At 37.3% G+C, this 23,445-nt stretch overlaps 1 protein-coding gene across 1 annotated transcript in view; it reads left to right on the top strand.

Annotated features, from left to right (window-relative positions):
• The window catches only part of LOC105445738 (plastin-3), a 38,521-nt gene that overhangs the window by 6,301 nt on the left and 8,775 nt on the right, over positions 1-23,445 (top strand). Inside the window, exons 3-12 of the mRNA XM_030992855.1 lie at positions 7,351-7,506; positions 8,865-9,018; positions 10,360-10,471; positions 11,895-12,102; positions 17,563-17,707; positions 18,386-18,509; positions 19,927-20,002; positions 20,729-20,855; positions 22,210-22,298; positions 22,701-22,896. Coding sequence (XP_030848715.1) covers positions 7,351-7,506; positions 8,865-9,018; positions 10,360-10,471; positions 11,895-12,102; positions 17,563-17,707; positions 18,386-18,509; positions 19,927-20,002; positions 20,729-20,855; positions 22,210-22,298; positions 22,701-22,896 — 1,387 coding nt within the window. The remainder of the gene's footprint in view (positions 1-7,350; positions 7,507-8,864; positions 9,019-10,359; positions 10,472-11,894; positions 12,103-17,562; positions 17,708-18,385; positions 18,510-19,926; positions 20,003-20,728; positions 20,856-22,209; positions 22,299-22,700; positions 22,897-23,445) is intronic.

Below are 23,445 nucleotides of genomic sequence, written 5' to 3'. Positions count from 1 at the left end.
AAGCAAATTAAATCTGGATTACTTCCTGACCATTAAATCCCCACCCAAAATCCTGAACATGAAAATGATAGAAAGGGGAAAAACAAAAAATAACACAAGTGAAATAGAAAGAGAAAATGATAAGATAAAATATGAATAACATGCTTAAGACGAAAGATAAGAGAGATGCTGATAGAGGAATAGAAGCAGAAAAGAATAAAAAAAGAAAGGGGAGAGAAAATGATAGAAGAATAAAACAGAGAGAGAGACATACATGTACATGTACATTGTAAGGAAAGATAAAGGAGAAAATGATAGAAGGAGAAAATGATAGAAGGAGAAAATGATAGAAGGAGAAAATGATAGAAGGATAACATTTCAATATAAACCAGCTTGTCAGATCATACCACTTGTACAGTACATGTATATAATTTATAGCATGAATAAATAAATGGTCTCTAGTATGCTAGTATTTTTTAATGAATGTAGTTTACACGTACATCTAGGAAGTCAGAAAGAAGAAAACAAATCAAAAGAATATACAGATCTGATTACAATGTAATGTACGTGTACATGTACATGTATATGTACAATGAACCTAGTGTACAGTACATGCATGTAGAAAAGAAAATCAATATCCCATTCATTAAATCTTCATCAACTGATTTGCCTTGATACATGTACATGTAGTTAATGAGGCAAGGTTGAAGCATATTCCAGACTGTTAATTCTTTTTCATTCAGGCTCTAGATTTAGACAACATGAAACAAGTCTGGACTCCACTCGATTTTATAGCTAGACGCCTAGACGATTGATTTGCCAGGTTGTCTGATGATGCAATGAAACTGGATCTTTCTGTCAAAAAGAAAGAAATGTGTTTTGCCAGAGCTGTTTCTGTAGTTCTCATTTACCTTTCGCTCTCGGTTTCTTTGTGTAGGTGTGTCATCTGGTCTTATTTTTAGAATAAAACCTTTCCCAGAGCTTTAAAGTCTTTCTTAAAGCCCCACTGTGCTACTTGTAGCTACTTGCTCCCTCTATATAGAAAACAATCGGTGCCTGAACATTGGTCCCCCATGATCCTCCTTTTCTTATGTAGTTGAGAGCTGAGTTAATGAGAAAGCCACCTGTCAGTGACCTCGCTGTGTGGTCTAATCCCTTCTGGCCCAGTAGTATTGACAGTCTTTAAATCCTTGTATTGAAGGGGCAGTCTATGAAATTCAACTGGCTATACATGTATAGGTACATGTACATGTACTATGTACATGTAGGAAAGAAAAAGAGATAATCAGGGCCCTATCACCTCAGCTTGGAGGTGGATTGCAACATTTTTCCTTAAAGATAAACTTGAGTTCTGGTAAAAAAAAAAATGAATTCTCACAGAATCTAACGAAACTTACACTGAATGTTCAAGATTACAAATAAATGTCATGTGCCAAACAATTTTGGAAGAAAATGTATACTGGCTGAGTAATGAGCATAGAAAGATAAGGAAATCAGGGTAGTACTAGCCCCGACACCATGTGTGTTGTCCCTTATACATCTTTCTGTGTAAGTGATTGTTACTTTACCAAGACTCTGCCAAATTTATGATGATTTTGATGACTCCAGAACCTTGCATTACACACCATTACTTATGTATATGCTATATGATCAACTTTTCTGATCCATTCCACACCTTTTCTTTCACAATGCAATTGCATTTAATACCACAACTCAAGTTTATCTTTAATCGCAAATTCTTTGGAGTTGATATCAATTGCAACTACACGTACAGTATGCACAATGTACAGAGATTGCAAACTTACGATTGATAAGAGGACCTGCGATTGAAATTTTATATTTGTGATCGAATTACAAATTGACAAGTTCTCTTTATTCTTCGGGAGCAGTTCTCTGTCTCTGTAGTATGACTATAAATTTTAGGTAGCTATTAAGACTTTTTAACATATTTAGGGTTTGGGAGGAGGGGGGGGGGGGGAGGGGTGGCACACGTATGGACAGTCTCTGAAAGGCAATACCCCCAGCCCCCCCCCCCCACTCATACATGTACACACACCAAAAAGAGAAACTATCAAACTGACGAAGAGTATGGCAGATCACATTTCTACATTGTAGTGCTATGCAAATTTGGTAGGATTGGAGGGGGGGGGGGGGGGTGGTACGAGTTGATCATGATCCCTTCTCTCCATAGGAACTCATCGGCGACCAGACAGAAACAACTCCATGTACACTGTATACACTGTACACAGCTACAGTATGATAATGATATCTCAGTTGATGGCACAGTATCTTTGTGATGCATAGACTGACCTGTATACATGTAGGGCAATTGTCTTGAAGGGTGAGTCATGGCTATGAGTAAAGCCTCAAGGGATGACACTGAACAGACAATGACATTAAACTAAACTAGAAGATTCTATCATCCCATATCTTTCTCCCCCTCTCCTCTCTCTCTCTCTCTCTCAGTCCCTCCCCACCCCTCCCTCACTGTCTCTCTCTCTCTTTCTCTCCCTTTGTCCTCCATCCCTTCCACCCTCTCACTGTCTCTCTCATCACTCCCCCCTCCCTCCCACCCTCTTCCTCCCCTCCCTCCCACCCTCTTCCTCCCCTCCCTCCCACCCTCTTCCTCCCCTCCCTCCCACCCTCTTCCTCCCCTCCCTCTCTCCATCCCTCTTTTCCTCCCTCCCACCCTCTTCCTCCCTCCCAACCTCTTCCCTCCCTCCCTCCCTCCCACCCTCTTCCTCCCTCCCAACCTCTTCCTCTCCTTCATCCCTCCCTCCCTCCCTCTCTCCCTCCCTCCCTCCTCCCCTCCCTCCCTCCCTCCCTCCCTCCGACCCTCTTCCTCCCTCCCTCCCTCCATCCCTCCCTCCTCCCCTCCCACCCTCTTCCTCCCTCCCTCCCTCCCTCCCTCCCTCCCTCCCTTCCTCCCTCCCTCCCTCCCTCCCTCCCTCTCTCCCTCTCTCTCTCCCTCCCTCCCTCCCTCTCTCCCTCCCTCCCTCCCTCCCTCCCACCCTCTTCCTCTCTCTCTCCCTCCCTCCCTCCCTCCCTCCCTCCCTCTCTCTCTCTCCCTCCCTCCCTCCCTCCCTCCCTCCCTCTCTCTCTCCCTCCCTCTCCTTACTCTCCCCTCCTCCTCTCTGTATCTCTCTACATTTATCAAGATAGGCCTTCAAGGAGAAGATAGCGATTTACAAATAATCTATCCATGTACAATACATGAAAGCTCCGAAAGAGCTCTAGTCATGAATCTGAAAACGATATGGGCATGTACAATGTACTGTACCTTTTTGTACATTTACACACATATTAATCAAAACATATATATTCTTTCACATGATCGGTAATCTAAGAGCTTCTGTTTCATTTTTTCAAGGGGGCATTTCCAAAACTGGTCTACCGGTATACCTTTAAAGGGATAGTTGAGTTCTGTTTTCAGACCGCAAATTCCTTCAAAGTGCATGGTTACTGCTCTTATTCTTATCTATGACATTTATAGTGCCCTTTGAGAACCTAAAATTGCTATGTACTGTAGGTCATTTTGGACCCCAAAATGTGTGAAATTAAGCCAATACGACCATACCAATTCAGCTCCACTTTAAAAAAAAACACAGTGACCGTTAATCAATTATTTAATTAAAAATAACAATACATGAGCCGGCTAATTGCGGGTAATATAAGCAACACGAAAATGCCAACAAAAAAGCCAACAACGGCGTTGACTAAAATTCGACGTAAAAGGCGTTATTTCGTGTTTTTTTCAACGTTTTTTTCAAATTTTTCAAAATAATAATTGTGGTGGTACACAAGTATTAGAAATCGTTATATTTCAGCCGTCTCTGAACCGATCTTGATCAAACAAAGATGATTTTGTCATTTAAATATTATGTTCTTTCAAATTTGACACTCAGTTTTTCATTATCTCACAAAAAAATGATTTTGTGTAGCGCCCTCTGCAACAGAACTCAACTATCCCTTTAAGTTGTTTGTACACCTGTACCTTGATCTTCAGCAATTTTCAGATACTTCCTTTTCCTGTCTATATGACCCACTTATATATTCGCCCTGTACTACATTAGTGCAAGGTGAATTTTGCAACAAACTTGGAGACAGTTTCTACTATTGCCAGATCTCGGAATAAATTTGATTAGAAGTAGCTGTGGAGGCATCAAAGAGGAACTCAAATACAACATTTTAGATGAAGGAAGTGAAAAATTGTAGCTTGTTATTGTAAATGACAAAAAGAGAGGCCTTTTTGGCATGAGATACAAATTCCTCTTTCGTATCCTTTGTCAATGTAACAAACAACCTTCAGCAGGGTTTCAAGTCTGTGAGAGAAAAAAATTATCCAAAGAGGTGGAATATTGCGAGAAAGGAAGTTCTAATTTAAATTTGGAATATTATGGGATATAACACAGCATATTTCATAAGAGAAGAGACGATAAAGGATGAAGAAAATCATAAAAGAAAAGAAAAGAAATAGAAAGACAGAACGAGAGAATTATTCTCTAAAAAAATTGAGTGATCACGGTTGCACTCCTCTGGAGAGTGAAAATGTAGTGAAAATAGAGTGAACATTCACTCTTTTCTTCTTTAATAGAGAGCACTCTAAAATCAATCGATTTTCACTCCTAAACAAGTGATCCCGGACGTCACTCCCAAGAAAGTGAAAATAGAGTGAAAATTCACTCTTTTTTTTAAAGAGAGTACATGTACTGTACAAAGGAAAAGGGCAAACAAATCACACAGACATACATAAAATCAGAATAATACAAGACAAGCAAATAAACAAACAATGATGTTTTGTCATGACATTTCGCTTTTGATTAGACAGGGTTCATACAGTGCACATACATGTACTGTGCACTGTACATTGTACATGGAGCTATAGAAATCAGGAATATGTGGACATTTATTAGTTGCTGCTTTTTTCCAGTCAAAAACAAGTTGTCAGCAAATTTGATAAAAAGCACTCCAGCCAGGGAAACATCAGGGAATTTCAAAGGCTTAAAAATAAAGTTGTCAGTCTCAATAGTTTGTGTCATGTTAAAGGTTTGAAGATGTTTTATGACATGTAGGTTTACAATTGATCTTGAAATTCTGAACCTCTGCTTTTTCCAGTCATGGAAAAAGCAGGGAATTAGAGAAAAATCAGGGGGAAATCAGGAAATTTCACTCCCTGTGAGAGCAACCTAAGAAGAAGAAGAAGAAGAAGAAGAAGAAGAAGAAGAAGAAGAAGAAGAAGAAAGAAGAAGAAGAAGAAGAAGAAGAAGAAGAAGAAGAAGAAGAAGAAGAAGAAGAAGAAGAAGAAGAAGAAGAAGAAGAAGAAGAAGAAGAAGAAGAAGAAGAAGAAGAAGAAGAAGAGAAGAAGAAGAAGAAGAAGAAGAAGAAGAAAAGAAAGAAAGAGGAGCTGGAGGAGAAGAAGACGGAATAAAAAGAAAAAGAAAATGAAGAAGAAGAAGAAGAAGATGATGATGAAAACAAGATATATAAAGCAGGAAAGGAGAAGAAGATAAATGTGGAGAACAAGAAAGAAGAAAAAGATGTAAAAAGAAAAGAAGAAGCCAAAGAAAAAGGAGGAGGTCCTTGAAGAAGAAGAGAGAAGTACATGTATGCATTCAATCCGAAAGCATCCCTACTTTAATACCAACTAACATACATGTTGAGTAGTTGACTGGTGATTAGTCAGATAATGATGCAGTGAATTTGATGAGGCCAGGTATTCCTTCTGTTATCTCTCACACCAGGAAGTAAGTCAATAACCATTGGGCCCTATCATTGGAGGTAAACAAAACTATGTGTATTCAGCTAGTCTACACCACAGACACAGCTAAACATTAGGAACAGTTACCATGCACTTCCCACTTAAAAGGTATAGAACAATTTTGGAAACGCCCCCCTCTCAAAAAAATGAAATGGAAGTTGTTATTAATATTACCAATCATGTGAAAGAATATGTTTTGACTAATACATGTACATGTACATGATGATACAAATTTTGCCGGGAAACCGCCTACTAATTGATATATTTGGTAAATTATCTATCTATCTATCCGGACCGGATAGATATCGCGCACGTGTCGCGTAGTCCATCTTTCTTTGTACAGTGCTTGTAACTTTACCAAGACTGGGCCAAATTTCTTATCATTTTGACGATTTCAGAACCTTGCGATAGACTCCAATACTTTAATAGATGATCAACCTTTTCTGATGTTTACTTTCACAATACAATCGCATGACCAGAACTGGTCTTTACCTTAAAACAAGATACAGACAATAATTCAAAATTACTGAAAGGAACAATATACACTGTAAAAACAAATGCTTGGGAAGAATGGCCCTGAAAGAGAGAGAGAGAGAGAGAGAGAGAGAGAGAAGACAAAAATACCAACTACATGTACTTGTACAGAGTCATATTAATAAATAGAAACTAAAAATTCAAGAAGAAGAAGAAAGATTTATGACTAGTATCCAATCCATACATGTATACAGTGTATTGTCACAAATAATATCATTTAGAGTTAATTCAAACCTGCAACTGTCTTGAATAGGACAGAGAACTATCCACCACACTAGCGAGTGAGATGACACACACGTGTATCCAACGACAACGTGCCTAACAAGTGTTAACCCTTCATGACTCAGGTGGCAAAAGTAGCAGGTGTGTGCGTCATCAGAAAGGCGGCCTACATTTTAACTTGGATACAATTATTACTGCACATGTACAGTGTAGGACACACATGTGCAGTAGCAATGATTAAAAGAATGAAATTATATTAAAAGGTTAACGAGTGTATGAATGATAATGAACAAATGATTGAATGAAAATCAATGAATGGATTATTAAATGATTGAATGAATGAAGGATTGATTGAATGATTGAATGAATCAAGGAATGATTGAATACATAACGAATACATGAATGAATGATTGAATAAATAATGAATAAATGAATAATTGAATAAATGAAAGAAGGAATGAAGGAGTGAGTGAATAAATAATGAATAAATGAATGAAGAAATGATTGAATGAATGAAGGAATGATTGAATAACTAATGAATGAATGAATGAATGAATAAATTATAAATAAATGAATGAATAATGAATAAATGAATGAATGAATGAATGAATAAATTATAAATAAATGAATGAATAATGAATAAATGAATGAATGAACAAATGAAGGAATGAACGAACGAATGGTCAAATGAATGCGTACGATTTCTTTCAAGCTTCCCCAAATCTGCTTCTCTTTTGTTCTGCTTTCTTTCAGAGTACATTATTTTGCTAGTATTTGTATAACACATGTATTTTTTCTCCATTTAGTATGTACACTGTGATCATGTAGATTGACATCTGTGTGTTATTTGTTCACAGATGGACTTGAACCGAGACGGTTTTTTGACGGCCAACGAGCTCCAGGAGATTCTTGAGCAGTGCAACGAGAAGGTCCCAGGGTTTAAGATTCGACAATACATTGCTGAATACGATACCGACAAGAATGGCGCCCTCACGTACGACGAGTTTATAAAGGTAGGTAAACTGTGCGATTTTCATTTCCTTTAAACTTTAAAGATTTTACAATTTTAAAGCCCCACTGTCCTACTTGTAGCTACTTGCTTCCTCTATATAGAAAACAATGACTACATACACAATGTATGTAATCGGTGGCCATTGGTCCCCCATGGTCCCCCATGATCCTCTTTTTCTCATGTTAGTTGAGAGCTGAGTTAATGAGATAGCCACCTGTCAGTGACCTCGCTGTGTGGTCTAATCCCTCCTAGCCACACTAGTGTTGATAAGCTTTAAAGGCCCACTGTACTACTTGTAGCTACTTGCTCCCTCTATATAAAAAACAATGACTACATGTAATCTTGGTTATCGGTCCCCCATGATCCTCTTTTTCTTATGTTAGTTGAGAGCTGAGTTGATGAGATAACCACCTGTCAGTGACTTTGCAGGGTGGTCTAATCCCCCTTGGCCAAACTAGTACAGACAGGCTTTAAACTTTACAGACCTTAAAGGTTATTTTTGGTAATGGAAGATTGCAAAAAAACAGTCAAGAGCATTTCATGATCTAAAAGAGATTAAATCCTTCTTTAAAGGGACTAAGTAACATTGTTCAGATAAGAGAAAATGGCGCTAAGATAGTGACTTGAATGCTAGATGTACAATTAGAGATTATCTGAAAGTTTGAGTGAAAACAGACCATTATTAATGATAACAATTTGGGAAAAACTCATCAGATTGATTCCTTAATTCTCCCTATTACAAATTGATTACATTTAAAGGTGAATGTACATGTACAAGTAAATCATCACAAAGCAATGAATTGGCTCTATATACATGTACATGTACCATTCCAGACTGTAAGTGTTGAAAGATCTTTAAAAGCCTGTCTTATTCATATTCATATTTTTATTCTTCTTATTCTTCTTATTCTTTAAAGATAAAGGTGAGTTCTGGTAAAAAAAAAAAAAAAAGAATTCTCACAGAATCAAACAAAACCTACATGTACACTGAATGTTCAAGATTACAAATAAATGTCATTTGCCAAACAATTTTGGTAGAAAATGGTTACTGGCTGACTAATGAGCATAGAAAGATTAAGAAATCAAGGTTAGTAGCCCCCGACACCATTTGTGTAGTCCCATATACATCTTTCTGTGTACAGTGCTTGTTACTTTACCAAGGCTGGGTCAAATTTATTATGATTTTGATGACTCCAGAACTTTGCAGTACACACCAATACTTACATGTACATGTTACTTGGTCAACCTTTTCTGATCCATTCCACACGTTTTCTTTCACAATGCAATCGTATGACCAGAACTCACCTTTTCTTTAATTCTTATTCGTCTTTATATCATTATTATTATCATTATTACCAGTTATACCATGACATCAAGAAGGGCAAGGCTTCCGCCGGCTTCCTGACCGCGGTCAAGAGCCGAGTTGGAATCCAATCAGAAAAAGGAACGTCTGATGTAAGCGCAACGGGAACAACTCACTCCTACTCAGTAGAGGAGACTGCTGCTTTCACAGGTACATTTAATATATGTTGTGTCCATACCATTTTTGTTTTCTTCAAATAAAGTCTTTATTCTATTTTGTTGAAGTATAAAAGGGCCATTCCATGGTAACTCGCGTTACACTTAATGGGTACATTGACACGATAATGTGCCTATATCTTTAGAACTGCTAGGATCTACAAGATACTTTTTTCAAACATGGACAGGGTAGATATAGAACAACTGAATGAAACAAAAAAGAAAATTGAAGAACAAACATTTTTAGATTCTTGGATTATTGAATTTCGGTAACTCTCGTTACAAAAAAGGACATGGTCAATTCTACGAGACCCTCTTTTCTCCTCATACTAGACAATCTTGACAAAATCTTTCCTACTTTAATTTGATAGTAGGTTGTGACTTACTAGTATAAGATCACAATATTAAAGATAAGAAACAATGGACTAGTAAAATGCAGGAAGCAAATATGTCGGTAACTCACATTACGGTAACTCGCGTTACATTTTGTCCGGAGGCCATTTTCACCCCTATGTAATAGATTAAATACCACAGGACCCCTTAGAATATTGAAATATATTCATCTTTTTCCATTTAGCGAAATTTTCAGGAAAAAATATTACAAGAATCCTGTGTAATCTGCAATAAAAATTTTTTTTTTCAGCTACAGTCCCACATGTACGATTTTGATGATAGTTTGAGATCCTAGGAAATCAACAAAAATGAAAAAAAAATTGTATTGAATTTGAAAGGCCCTAATGTTTTATGAACATCCATGGCATAAGGTTAGTGATAAATCAAAGAATTATCATAAGAGGTACATTTCTTTTTCTGATGTCATGTCCTTCTTCTCATGGAATGGCCCAAAACGGTATTCGTTAAAATTTTTTACAAAATTTCACTCCTGCAATATCAGTTGTGTTCATACCCTTTCACTTGAAATAAAGTCTCAATTATATTTTCTTAGAGTATAAACAGTATTTATAAGCAAATTTACAAAAGTTTGCAGGTACAATATACAGTAGGTTACCGGTATGTTCATACAGTACATGTACTTTCTCTTTTTTTTTCTTCAAATGAAGTGTTAATTAATTCAATTTTGTCAAAGCATTTATAAACCAGTTTTTATCAGCAAATGTACAAAATCGGTTTTGCTCACCCCGTTTGAAAATATTTTTCAGATCAGGTCTTCATTCAAGTTTTCTCCAAACATTTATAAATAAAAAAGTATGAGCTAATGTAATTCTAATATTTATGACTTACATTTAAGTACAATGTATGCAATTGTTTAATTGGCTTTTTCTCCAATGAATGTGTATTTTTGAAAGTTTCTATCTTTATTGCCCTTTGCATAAAGCTTTCATCAATGACGATAGTAAATTTCAAAATGATCCAATCCTTGGGCCGAGACTACCCATCCAAGGCGAGGATGGACTGTTTAATGCTGTTGCTGATGGCATCTTACTGTGGTAAGTTATACCCTTTCCTCATCCCCCAGGCCCTTGTCATTGCAATACCCCTTCCGTTCCCCATCCCCTCCCCCTTCAAGTTCCCCTTGCCGTCCACCTTCCCCTTCCTCAACCTTCCCATTGCCCTCCCTTCCGTACCCCTCCCCTCCACACCTTCCCCTCCACACCTTCCCCTCCCCTCCTTCCCCTCCCCTCCACCTTCCCCTGGCCCTTCCCCTTGCCCATCCCCACCCCTTCATCTCCCATTTCCCTCCACCTTCCCTTCCTCTTCTCTCCACCTTCCCCTTCCCTCCACCCTCCCTTCCCCTTCTCTCCACCTTCCCCTTCCCCTCCACCTTCCCTTCCCCTTCTCTCCACCTTCCCTTCCCCTTCTCTCCACCTTCCCCTCCCCTCCACCTTCCCTTCCCCTTCCCCTCCCCTCCACCTTCCCCTCCACCTTCCCTTCCCCTTCTCTCCACCTTCCCCTTCTCTCCCCCTTCCCCTCCACCTTCCCTTCCCCTTCTCTCCACCTTCCCCTCCCCTCCACCTTCCCATGGCCCTTCCCCTCCACCTTCCCCTTCCTCAACCTTCCCATTGCCCTCCCCACCTCCATGGTCTCTTCCTTCCCGTGCCACTCCCTGGTGGCAGCGGTGGGATCAATGTACCAGAAAACTTAGAGGTGTCGTGGACGAGTGGATACATGTATGTCACCCGACTGTGGATCGCAAGGTCCGCGGTTCAAGTCCCACCGCGGCACTAATGTATTTTGGCAAGACATTGATCTACATTTGCCACTCTCCACCCAGGTGTTAAATGGGTACCCGGTAGGATGCGAAAGCTAATGCGCTTTAATGGATTAGCAAGTGTGCACTTGTAAAAATAACGCCCGGCTGGAATGCTCCCCAGGGAGTGGAGAATGTGCATACATTGTGTGCGGGTAAGCCTGAATCCGACGACTGGGATAATAATGATAATAATTTTCTGGTGGCAGCTTTTACCGTTTGGTTAGGAGGGTCTCACGTTACGGGTATTGAATCACAACAAATCTTTTGATTTCATTTCTTTTTCCGGCACAATATCTAATAAGTTATAAAGTCTGCAGGCAGTTGATTATTAAATGGTATATCTCTTGTCACCTTTTATGAAAATTCTCTTCTTTGTTTTTGCAGCAAATTATCAACAAGTCATATCTGAATACAATTGAAGCCCCACTGCACCACTTATAGCTACTTGCGCCCTCTATATAGCAAACAATGCCTAATTGGTGGTCATTGCTCCCCCATGGCCCCCTTTTTCTTATGTTAATTGAGAGCTGATTTGATTATATAACCACCTGTCGGTGACCTTGCAGGGAGGTCTAATCCCTCCTGGCCAAACTAGTGTGGAGGGGGCTTTAAAGAAAGTGCTTTCAAATCATTTAAAAACTCTCTTTTTTTTTAAACAGCAAAATGGTCAACAAGTCAAGTCCAAACACAATTGACGAGAGGGCCATCTCTACCGGGAAGCTCAACAAATTCACCCAGCTAGAGAACCTCACCCTGGCCCTTAACTCTGCCAGGTCCATCGGCTGCAGCGTTGTCAACATTGACCCCTTGGACCTGCAACAGGGGACCAAGCATCTGGTACTAGGTCTGGTGTGGCAGATCATTCGGGTAGGTCTCAAGGAACTCTTCCACTCTTTATATCTACAGTGTACATGAAGTGTACGTAGAAGTAGAAGTGTCGTAGTTGAGTGGTTTAAGCACTTCACTTGAAATTCAAAGGACGTGGTTCGATCCCTGATACGGCACTAATGTCTTCTGGCAAGGCATTAATCTTCATTTGCCACACTCCACCCAGGTGAGGTAAATGGGTACCTGGCATGAAATACCCGGTAATTCCTTGAAAGGCTGGAGGGCTGTAATGGCAGCTAGGCTAAAGCCGGGGTAATAATTTATGCCCCACTGAATAGAATTTCTAGATAGACGGTGCTACAGAAATTCCTATTATTTCCTATTCATTATTATTAATTACACGCATATATCACAACACCTTCTCCCAGCTTGGAGGTTGATTGCAACATTTTTCCTTAACTTTATAAAAAACTATAGAACCTAGGAACAACCGTAAATGATTCTATAGCAGTTGACAAATCTATTTCATCTATGAGAGACCTTCACCCCAGAACAGCACCAACTTGTTTATGCAATTTGCTTTCTGAGAAATTGTACATTAGTCTTGCTTTATGCCTCTCTCATACACTTTGGCGGGGAATCTTGTAGGTTATTGGGCAAGAATATAATAATTCTCTCAGAATAAGTAAAGTTATTTCTTGGGGTGAGATTTCCTTTAAGAGACCAGGGGGGTGTTTCACAAAGATCCCAAGTCGAACTTAACTCTAAGTTGGACTTAAATATTATGGAGAGCTATTCGCAGCCTTATAATCAAATATATATTCAAAAGCAAAAATTCAAGTATTTTAGACTTTTCATAAATTCCACATCAAGAACATGAAATCTCCCATGATAGTAGAAAATATGAATGATTTGAATCAACATTTAATGCCTTTAAAATAACTTTTACAACAAAATTTGAAGATGCTAACGGCTTTCCATAAATTCTAAGTCCAACTTGGAGATAAGTTCAACTTGGGATCTTTGTGAAACGCCCCCAGATGTCTTCTAATGTGGCCAACTGAAAGTATTTTAACCATTCCTATTAGGATAATGTGGTTTTATATGCCTTCATGGTTACTGTAATTGGTAGTAATGCTCCCAGGCGAGTGAAGATGGTGCACACATAGTTTGTGTGCAAAACTCAAATGGCAAGAGAAATAATGACTGAACACTACAGGTTTTAAATTACTATTGTTTTTCTAAGTGTGTTGGCAGTTTGTACGTCAGTGTATTTGTTATACTGTATCGAAAGCCAGATCAAATATTTACCTTGTCTATTTTCGAGAATACAATAACACGGAACCTCAAGATAAAAAAGACTGAGCAAATTATTTATTGCTTTCAATACAGTTTGAATGTGTGAGATATTAAAGTGAAAAACTCACTCGAAAAATATCAGGAACACGTTTTAAAGGTAATACAAAGTTTTGGTATGGGGGTCATGAATTTGGTTCAAATGAACATATGGGAAGCATATGCGATCCTACAATATGCAGTGATTGTTGTCGCGGTCGAAATCGACTCTAAAGTTATAAAATTGTAAATAATAAACACTTTATGTTGAATAGCTCCCTCTCAAGGTCAAGATATTAATTAAGCTATAAAACAATGTTTATTGACTAAAATCGACCGATTTGATATTCCCGTTCGGAAATTATATACCACAACTACATATTCTGAGATTTTCATGGTCGCAGCTACCATTGTACGGCCGTAGGAGCTTTTTAAAATTTATCAAAATTTACTGGGAGCACCGGTAAATCTTTATATTCAATTTTTCACGAAAGCAGAAGTGTTTTAGGGGCTAAAGTTTCTAGTGCTTTTAATACATCCACAGGGGCATCCAAATATATCAAAATTGTAAAGATTCACTATCCACCCATTTTCAAAATTTCCCAAAACTTTGTAATACCTTTAAAGGAAATAATTTGATTCTCAATGTCTTGTTGATGATATTGAAGCATTCTCTGAATAGCATTTTTAATATTAGGCTCCACCTTAATTTAATTTAACTTTCATGGTACATGTAATATTACCTTCACAAATTAATCCCTGCTTGTAATGATTTGGAAATTTGGTAGATTAAAGATAAACTTGAGTTCTGGTAAAAAAAAGAAAACGAATTCTCACAGAATCTAACGAAACTTACACTGAAAGTTCAAGATTACAAATAATGTCATGTGCCAAACAATTTTGGAAGAAAATTTATACTGGCTGAGTAATGAGCATAGAAAGATAAGAAAATCAGGGTAGTACTAGCCCCGACACCATATGTGTTGTCCCATATACATCTTTCTGTGTATTAAAGTGATTGTTACTTTACCAAGACTCTGCCAAATTTATGATGATTTTGATGACTCCAGAACCTTGCATTACACACCATTACTTACATGCTATATGATCAACTTTTCTGATCCATTCCACACCTTTTCTTTCACAATGCAATCGCATCACCGGTACTCAAGTTTATCTTTAAAGGGAAAGTCCACCCCAAAAATAAGTTTGTTTCGATAGAGGCAGAATAATAAGAAAATCAGGTGAAAATAAGAAAGTTATGAATTATTGAAGTTGTGATCAATCAAATACAAATTGGCAACTCTGTGACTTATCATACGAGCTCTCCTTCATTTGCTTTGTGCATAATATTCCATAAAATCATGTTTTCTTCGTTATTGATGACGGAATATATATTTGTTCCTTGCAGGGGGAGTATAGAAACATATTTGCAATTATTATATTTAGGGTGCATGTATGGTTGAAATTTTTCTTGAGGGAAAATGAAAATTTTAGATTTTTTTAGTACTGAGCAAATGGAAGTTGAGCTCGCATGATACGTCATAGAGTTGCCAATTTGTGTTTGATTGATCACAACTTCAAAAATCCTAACTTCCTTATTTTTAATCGGAATGTGCTCAAACTTTCACTGACTTGTTTCTCTCATTTTTCTACTCCTATTAAAACTAACTTAATTTCAGGGTGGACTTTCCCTTTAACAACCATTTGAACATGTGCTTCCCTAATAGGAAGCTGACTATTGATTTATAAATACATACACATGTACTGGAAGCCCTTGCGATTACTACCATAATCTAATGATATTTTCCTTTTTATATAATCATATGGAGTAACTAATTGTTTTCAAACCACATACAATCTCATTAATTAATTGCTCTGGGGGGTTTAATGAGGGAATAAATTATTTACGGAAGATGTAACACGGTTTTCAATTGCTTTTTTCTATTAGAATACGAGAGATGATTCTGATTACTGTTAACTTTCTTAAAGACCCACCCATATTCATCAATCATCAATAGAAAGAAACATATTGTTTGTGGCTAAATATATTTTCTGCTTCTTCTCTGGAAATTGTTTTCATTAAGCTATGGGAGATCAACCTAGGTCCATGGTGTTAAGAAAGAGTGGCAACTGATTTCTAATTCTTTATCTTGGAAATTTGTCAGGCTCTCAAAGTGCCACTTAGCTACATGTATTTGGTCATACATGTAATTAAAATCTACCCCTAAATGCATACATTATGCATGTAATCCATACATGCCAACTGTTCAGATTAAAGAGGAACATTCCTCTTTTTGGGAGAAGATAATTATCATTTTAATGCAGAGGTTCCTCTTCCTGTACAAATTTGTCTGTAGTATTAAATAGGAGACTAGGAGAGTTAGGATTGTTCCTCTTTTTTTTGAAAATAGCATAATTTGTACAGATTTCTGATTTTCAAATGTTGGCATGTATGGTAATCGTATACATGTAGGTACATGTACGTGTATATTTTGTTACTGTAAACTCTGTAGCTTTATAAAACCTTAATTCAATATATCCCTCAAGCCAAATCTATTCTTTTGTTATGCGATCTTTAAGTGATTTGATAAACATTATTTCCTGGTTTATTGACACTTATAACCTATCCTCCTTGAGTTTTCTTTTGTCCCTGTAATTCCTATGGTAAAAAAAGAAACTTTGACTTAAAGTAAAAGGACATGTTTATTTTTATCCTGCATTGCCATTTGAGAATAGTTTTACATTTCCATTTTGTTTCCCCTGAACTTTACAAGCTATGTGTATATAGTTGAATGTACGTATATATGACAATGTATTTCAGTATACTAGTTTGTCCTTTCCTTCCTTGTGTTGAGGTTTATATTTTGTTGCTCCCTCTCTCTTTAATATGAAAGCTATTATATCAAGGATATATCCAGTTTCAAGGAGTGGCCATTAATATGAATTTATGTTTAGGTTTATATTTTCTCGCTCCCCCTCTCTTTAATATGAAAGCTATTATATCAAGGAAATATCCAGTTTCAAGGAGTGGCCATTAATATGAATTTATGTTTAGAATCGGTTAACAAGTGCGTGCATCTTACATATATTTTTAGAATTACTGTTAACTTTTGAAAGTGGAAAATGAAAATGAAATATGTGGTTTATAATTAAAGAAACTGCAACACAAATGGAATTTTCAATTTTCTGATCGATAGAAAAACAAAATAACATCAATTTAATAATGGATGTTCTTTGCTACATGTATATTATTTTAAACAGGCCGAGAGATACCGGTAGGCTGAAAGTATGGCGCAAAAGAACATCTGCAGTGTCATACACTGTACCTGTAGTTTTTGTTAAAGGATTTGGGGTAACTTTGTCTCAGATTCTGAAACAAAATTCTGGATTTAGCTCATGCTGCCATGATAATTATAAACCTTTATGTCAGTCAGGAACCCCATGACTTTTAGAAGCAGATCGCCTGTCTGATTATCAAGATAATTATGATTGGAAGTTGAAACCAAATTTTGCGTTTGCCAAACAACCTATTGGGGAAAAAGAGTATGGTAAAACCATATCACAGACAATGATAACATGTAGGGCCGTGTATATCAGATTAACATTGTTAAACGATGCCTTAAAAGGGATAGATGAGTTCTTGTTCCAGACTATGAATGCCTTCAAAGTGCATGGTTATTGCTCTTTATCTTATTTATGACATTTCTAGTGCTCTTTTAGGACCTTAAATTGCTATGAAGGTAATCTTAGATCCCCAAAATGTTTAGAAATTTAGCCAATACGATCATACTAATTCAGCTCCATATTTGAAAAAAAATGGGGACAGTTAATTGATTAATTATAAATTAATAATAACAATACATGGGCATATTATATTGTATTATATTGTGCATATTATATTGTGCATATTATTTCAATGGCTGGTTCAAATTACCAAATACCAAATATTTGTGGGGCACCACAAATATTACAAATCGTTATATTTATGGATATTTCAGCCGTCTCTGAACTGATTGTGATCAAACAAAGATGATTTTGTCGTTTATATTTATGTTCTTTCAAATTTGACACCCAGTTTTTCATCATCTCACAACAAAATTATTTGTGTAGCGCCCTCTGCACCAAAACTCAACTATCCCTTTAATGCTTGATTAATGACAGATTGGACTCTTTGCCAACATTGATCTGCACAACGTCCCTGGGCTGATGAACCTCCTCCATGACGGAGAGACCCTGGAGGATCTCCAGAAACTCACCCCAGAGGAGCTTCTGATCCGATGGGTCAACTACCATCTAGAACAAGGAGGTAAGAAATTGTAGTTCCTTTAGAATGAAGGCAGAGGTGGATTGGGGGGGGGGGTGGAGGGGGGTGGAGGGGGCTGAACTTGGAATCAAAGTCTGATCAGGCTTCTCCAGTAGTGAGGAATACCTAATAATCGTCAAACACTTACAAACTCATATTTGAAACATACTAGCTGCACACTAGGTGATTGATACATGTTAAGATATATACTAAGGGGTCATTTCTCATATGTGCCATGACATTGTAAAGTGACAGGTTCAGAAGGTAATTGTTGTTGTGGAATCAACAATTAAAGATATATGGATGTACTGCACAATACTTTGCTAATCTGCCTACTTGTTTAGTGACAACACCAGTAGTGATTTCTGATATGTCTACAGTTTTAATTTGTGTTATTATGTTTCTATGCCAAAGCCTATACCATGTTGTACTCATGTTTGTACTCATGTACTTGTGTGTTGTACTTATTCCTGATTTTGTATAATTTGATAGTACATGTACATGTATGTTTAATAATTGATGTTATATATCAATTGAAGAAATAGTCTGAAAATGATTTTTATACCATGTTCTTTTGTGGATGATCAATGAATTTGAATTGAAATTGATATACAATTAGCTGTCGTCGGCACAAAACCCTTCATTCAAACACTACCATCTCCTTGATTACATTTCCTTCAGGATCACCACGTCGCATCAAGAACTTCTCAGAGGACATCCACGACTCTGAAGTCTACAGCATTCTTATCAAGCAGATCGCACCTGCAGATAAGAAGGGAGAACTCGTTGAAGTCGTCCTTGGAAAGTAAGACCCTCTTCACACTATTATCTAAGCTAACTTTTGAAGATTTAGCTGGAGTCTCAAAGATGTTAGAAGATGTCAATATTGCTTTTCACAGTGAACTAGCAATACCACAGGTTTTTTGTCAGACGTGCATTCTGCACACTTTAAAGGTAAAGGCCAGTATTGGAAATGCCCCAATTTCAAAAAATGAAGTGGAAGCTCCTATTACCAATCATGTGAAAGAATATATGATGATAAAAAATTTGACGGGAAACCGCCTACTAATTGATATATTTGGTAAATTAGTTTATCTATTGTTACGTGAGAGATAAACACATGTGTCGCGCATGTGTGCGTAGTCCCATATACATCTTTCTGTGTACAGTGCTTGTAACTTTACAAAGACTGGGCCAAATTTCTTATCATTTTGATGATCCCAGAACCTTGCAGTACACACCAATACTTATATGCTAGATGATCAACCTTTTTTTGATCGATTCCACAATGTTTCTTTCACAATGCAATCGCATGACCAGAACTGGTCTTTATTGTTAACTTTTTTTTATCTGCTCAATATATTCTCATTTGAGATCATTCTCTCTGTTTGCTTCCTTGTATACCTCATTATTTGGTGTACAAACAACCAACAACAAAAATCTTCTAAACTTGCCACTCTCTATCTCAATTGGTATACCCGGTAGAAAGAAATTCTTTGAATGTTTTGGCGCCTAATGGTGGCTCAGCTAAAGCGGGGAAGTAATGGTACTCTGTATTAAGTGCAGTAGAGTAAATCATTCTTCTTCTTGTTCTTCTCCTTCTTCTTCTTCTTCCTTTCTTCTCCTCCTTTTTCTTTTTCTTCTTCTTCTTCTTGTTCTTCTCCTTCTTGTTCCTGTCCTTTTTCTTCTTTTTCTTCTTTTTCTTTTTTCTCCTTTTTCTTCTTCTTCCTTTCTTCTTCTCCTTTTTCTTCTTCTTCTTCTTCTTCTTCTTCTCCTCCTCCTTCTTCTTCTTCTTCTTCTTCTTCTTCTTCTCCTTCTTCTCCTCCTTTTTCTTCTTCTTCTTCTTCTTCTTCTTCTTCTTCTTCTTTCCTTTCTTCTTCTTCTTCTTCTTCTTCTTCTTCTTCTTCTTCTTCTTCTTCTTCCTTTCTTCTTCCTTTCTTCTTCTCCTTTTTCTTCTTCTTCTTCTTCTTCTTCTTCTTCTTCTTCTTCTTCTTCTTCTTCTTCTTTTCCTCCTCCTCCTCCTTCTTCTTCTTCTTCTTCTTCTTCTTCTTCTACTTTTACTTCTTCTTCATGTTCTTCTTCTTCTTGTTCACCTATCTCTCCTTCTTCTTGTTCACCTATTTCTCCTTCATTTCCTTCTCCTTCTCCTTCTGCTTTTTCTTCTAATTACCATACAATTCATCAACATAAATGTGTATCTTGTTCTCTTTCTACTTACCAAAGGACCTTGAGAAGCGAGCCGGTACAGTCCTGCAGAATGCGGATACGTTGGGCTGCAAGGCATTCGTCACTCCCAAGGCAAGTATCATCTAACAATTTGTGTAGTGTTGGTTATTTTACCTGACTGCGAAGAAAGCATAAATGCATGTTAGTAAACAACCAGGGGGGTGTTTCACAAAGATCCTAAGTAGAACTTAACTCTAAGTTGGACTTAAAAATTATGGACAGCCATTGGTGTCTTTTAATGAAATATATTCAAAAGCAAAAATTCAAGTATTTTAGACTTTTTATTAATTCCACATCCAGAACATGAAATCTCCTTGATGATAGAAAATATGAATGATTTCAATAAACAATGAATGCCTTTCAAAATAACTTTTACAAAATATTTTCAAAGATGCTAATGGCTTTCCATATTTTTTAAGTCCAACTTAGAGATAAGTTCAACTTAGGATCTTTGTGAAACACCCCCCAGATGACCAACAGCTTTTGGTCCAATCCAGAAGCCCTGATAATGAGGATTAATGACTTTCCAAAGTGCACTAGCGCATCGCCTTGGTTTCAAACCCGGGTCGCGGGATTACAAGACCACTGCTCTACCAGCTGAGCTATCATTCCTCATTTTGTGGTATCGCTCTGCGGATTCAGAGCCCCAAACCAATATTCCAGATTGAAAGTTAAAAAGGGCAAAATTCCTGCACATGATGCCAGGAATTTGAAAAGGAAATTTGAATTTGCATCACGTTAGAGATTCAAAATCATTGTTTTTTAATCAAAATTGGTTTGTTCCCCCTTCCATCGCAGGAAATTGTGAAAGGTAATTCCAAGCTGAACATGGCGTTCGTAGCAAACCTGTTCAACCATCATCCAGCCCTAGACCCCCCAGAAGACATGGAGTTTGAGGACGTCGAAGAAACAAGGGAGGAGAAGAGTAAGTTACATAATCAGGCCTGATAAAAACCTGATTTAAATCGGTTTCCCGATTTTTTTTTATTTTTCCCGATTTTTTCCCGATTTTTTTTTTCTTCCCAATTTAAAAAAAAAAAAAAAAAAAAAAAAAAAAAAAAAAAAATCATTTTTTTTTCTTCCCTATTTTATCCTGATTTTCCCGATCCCTCTTATTTTCTCTATTCTTCCCTATTTTGCCCTATTTTTTCCCCATTTTCATACTCGAAAGGGGGGATGTTGTTAAATGCCATTTTTTCCCCGCGAATCCTCTCTTCTTTTTTTTTCTCAAGGGGGTGTAGTTGAGGGGAAAACAAAAAACCTATTTTTTTTTTAGTGCTCACTATCACCCCTGATAATGGAAGAGTTCACTCAACCCAAACATGCTGCTTCTTACCATCTACTGTATAAGCTGTTATTTTCGTAAGGGTTTTATTTTTGCGAATGACATATTATCGCAAATTTATCAACACGCAAAAATATATTGGCACCTCATCTTACTGGTGCGCAAAAAATATCAGCATAAAATTGTGTGCTTGCGTTCTCTTGATCGCTAGCTACTGTACTATACTAGTACTAGTATTATGCCTTATGCTCATAATGTAATGCTGTCACTCCCCCCCCCCCCCCCCCCCCCCCCCCCCCGGCGTGTTCCTTTTCTCCTCGAGCGTATATTGCACAGATTGCATGACACAGGCCCGTAATCGGTACTGTACTCGGCTGTGTGTGGTGCGATGAGCTGCCTAAACTTGTTTGTGTACTAATACGTGAACGAGTCTGTGTGTGTATCTGTTGGCGTAAAAAAGTTTGTGAATACTTCGTGCCCATTCATTAATTCTGCTGTGTGCTATTCGCGAAATGTCTCTTAGCCTGTCATCCGCGAAAAATATCAGCTTATACAGTATTACCCTCTTTCCCCTTTTAATCTTTCTTAGTGCTCATGCTATGAGTAATTTTACTTGAATATCTAACATGTCAACGTCTATGTTTATTTATGACTTATATATTCACATTAGGTACTGTTTTTATTCTTGTTATATATATATTGCTTGTAAAAGTATCCCATGTAACATTTCATTTATTAACTTGGACCAACAAAATTGAATTGAATTGAATTGAATTGAATCAACTTTTTATAAAAATTGACTTTTCTTGCATGAGTTTACTAATTTGGGGGACTTCATGAAACCTGAATCCAGTATCGTATCAGTGCATGTGCTGACCGGCCTGCAGAGTTTGGGAAGGAAGGTCGCCATCTACTTTCAAACATCTTATTTGCGGAAGGGTCGATTGTAATTTATTTGTTAAGGATTATTTTATTTTTTTCTCCTTATCTTTAGCTTACCGTAACTGGATGAACAGCCTTAGCGTATCACCTTATGTGCACCATCTTTACTCTGATCTGTCCAACGGTCTCGTACTGTTACAGGTGAGTCACTTAACATAAATATGTATTATATAAAATATGGTAATGATAGGAATAACAGTAATGTAAATAATAATCAAAATAATAATAAGGAAAAGGATATTGATAACATTATTATAACAATGATTGTAATAATATACAGTAGGCTTACGGTTGCACCATGTGAGAGAGGGGAAGGATTGGGGAGACCCGAAAAGGACTCTCAGTAATCTTTCTTTCTTGAGTGAGTGTAGTCCTGAAAAGGACTGTTGGTAGTCTTTAAAAAGACTGTTGGTTATCTTTCTTAGCTTATAGTTCTAAGGAGAACTATAGCGCCGATTGGAGAGGATGGGTAGTAGGAGTGGCTCAACTTTTCGAACACGTTGTAATAATGATTATAATGATTTTGATTATGATTGCTTGTAGCTTATTAACAACGTGAATCCTGGAATTGTCAACTGGGATAAGGTCAACCAGGGTGCCACGCTGAAGAAGATGGGCGGCAACATGAAGAAGATCGAGAACTGCAACTACGCCGTCGATCTCGGACGAGAGATGAAATTCTCCCTTGTTGGAATCGGAGGTCAGGACATCCGAGACGGGAACCAGACCCTAACGCTAGGTAACTTGAAATGGAAATTAAGATCAGGGGGGTCTTTCACAAAGACTAAGATCATTATCAGGTTACAATAACTGTTATAAGCTACTGAAATCGTGGCATTTGATTGGTTGAGAGCAAATTTTTCATAGAAATATAGCATTTTTTATTGATAACCAGTTTGGTGAAACAGGGCACTGGGGAGTGCTTCATGAAGACTTAGATCAACTTTAAGTTGGACTTAACAATGGCAGGCCGTTCATGCCATTGTTTGCTTTCACCATTTACTGGCAATGATCTCTCACGGGATGTATAAATCATGGTCACAAGTCTACAGAATTGACATTTTTTGATAGTTCATTATTGAAGGAAAAAATATTGTCAAAAGATCATAATTAAGAGAATAATAGTGAAATCAACCAGTGGCATGAATGGCCTGCCATAGCTAATGATCCTAGTTGAAATCCACCAAATAACTAATGATCCTAGTTGAAATCTACCAAACAGCAAATGCTCGTATTCATTTTCAGCCATTTAACCAAATCTTGACATTACTCCTATATGATAACCATG

The sequence above is a fragment of the Strongylocentrotus purpuratus genome, unplaced genomic scaffold, assembly GCF_000002235.5.
Source record: "Strongylocentrotus purpuratus isolate Spur 01 unplaced genomic scaffold, Spur_5.0 spur5_scaffold_20, whole genome shotgun sequence".
Classification (NCBI taxonomy): domain Eukaryota; kingdom Metazoa; phylum Echinodermata; class Echinoidea; order Camarodonta; family Strongylocentrotidae; genus Strongylocentrotus; species Strongylocentrotus purpuratus.
The sequence above is the reverse complement of the archived record's forward strand: the minus strand, read 5'-3'. Positions and strand labels throughout refer to the sequence as shown.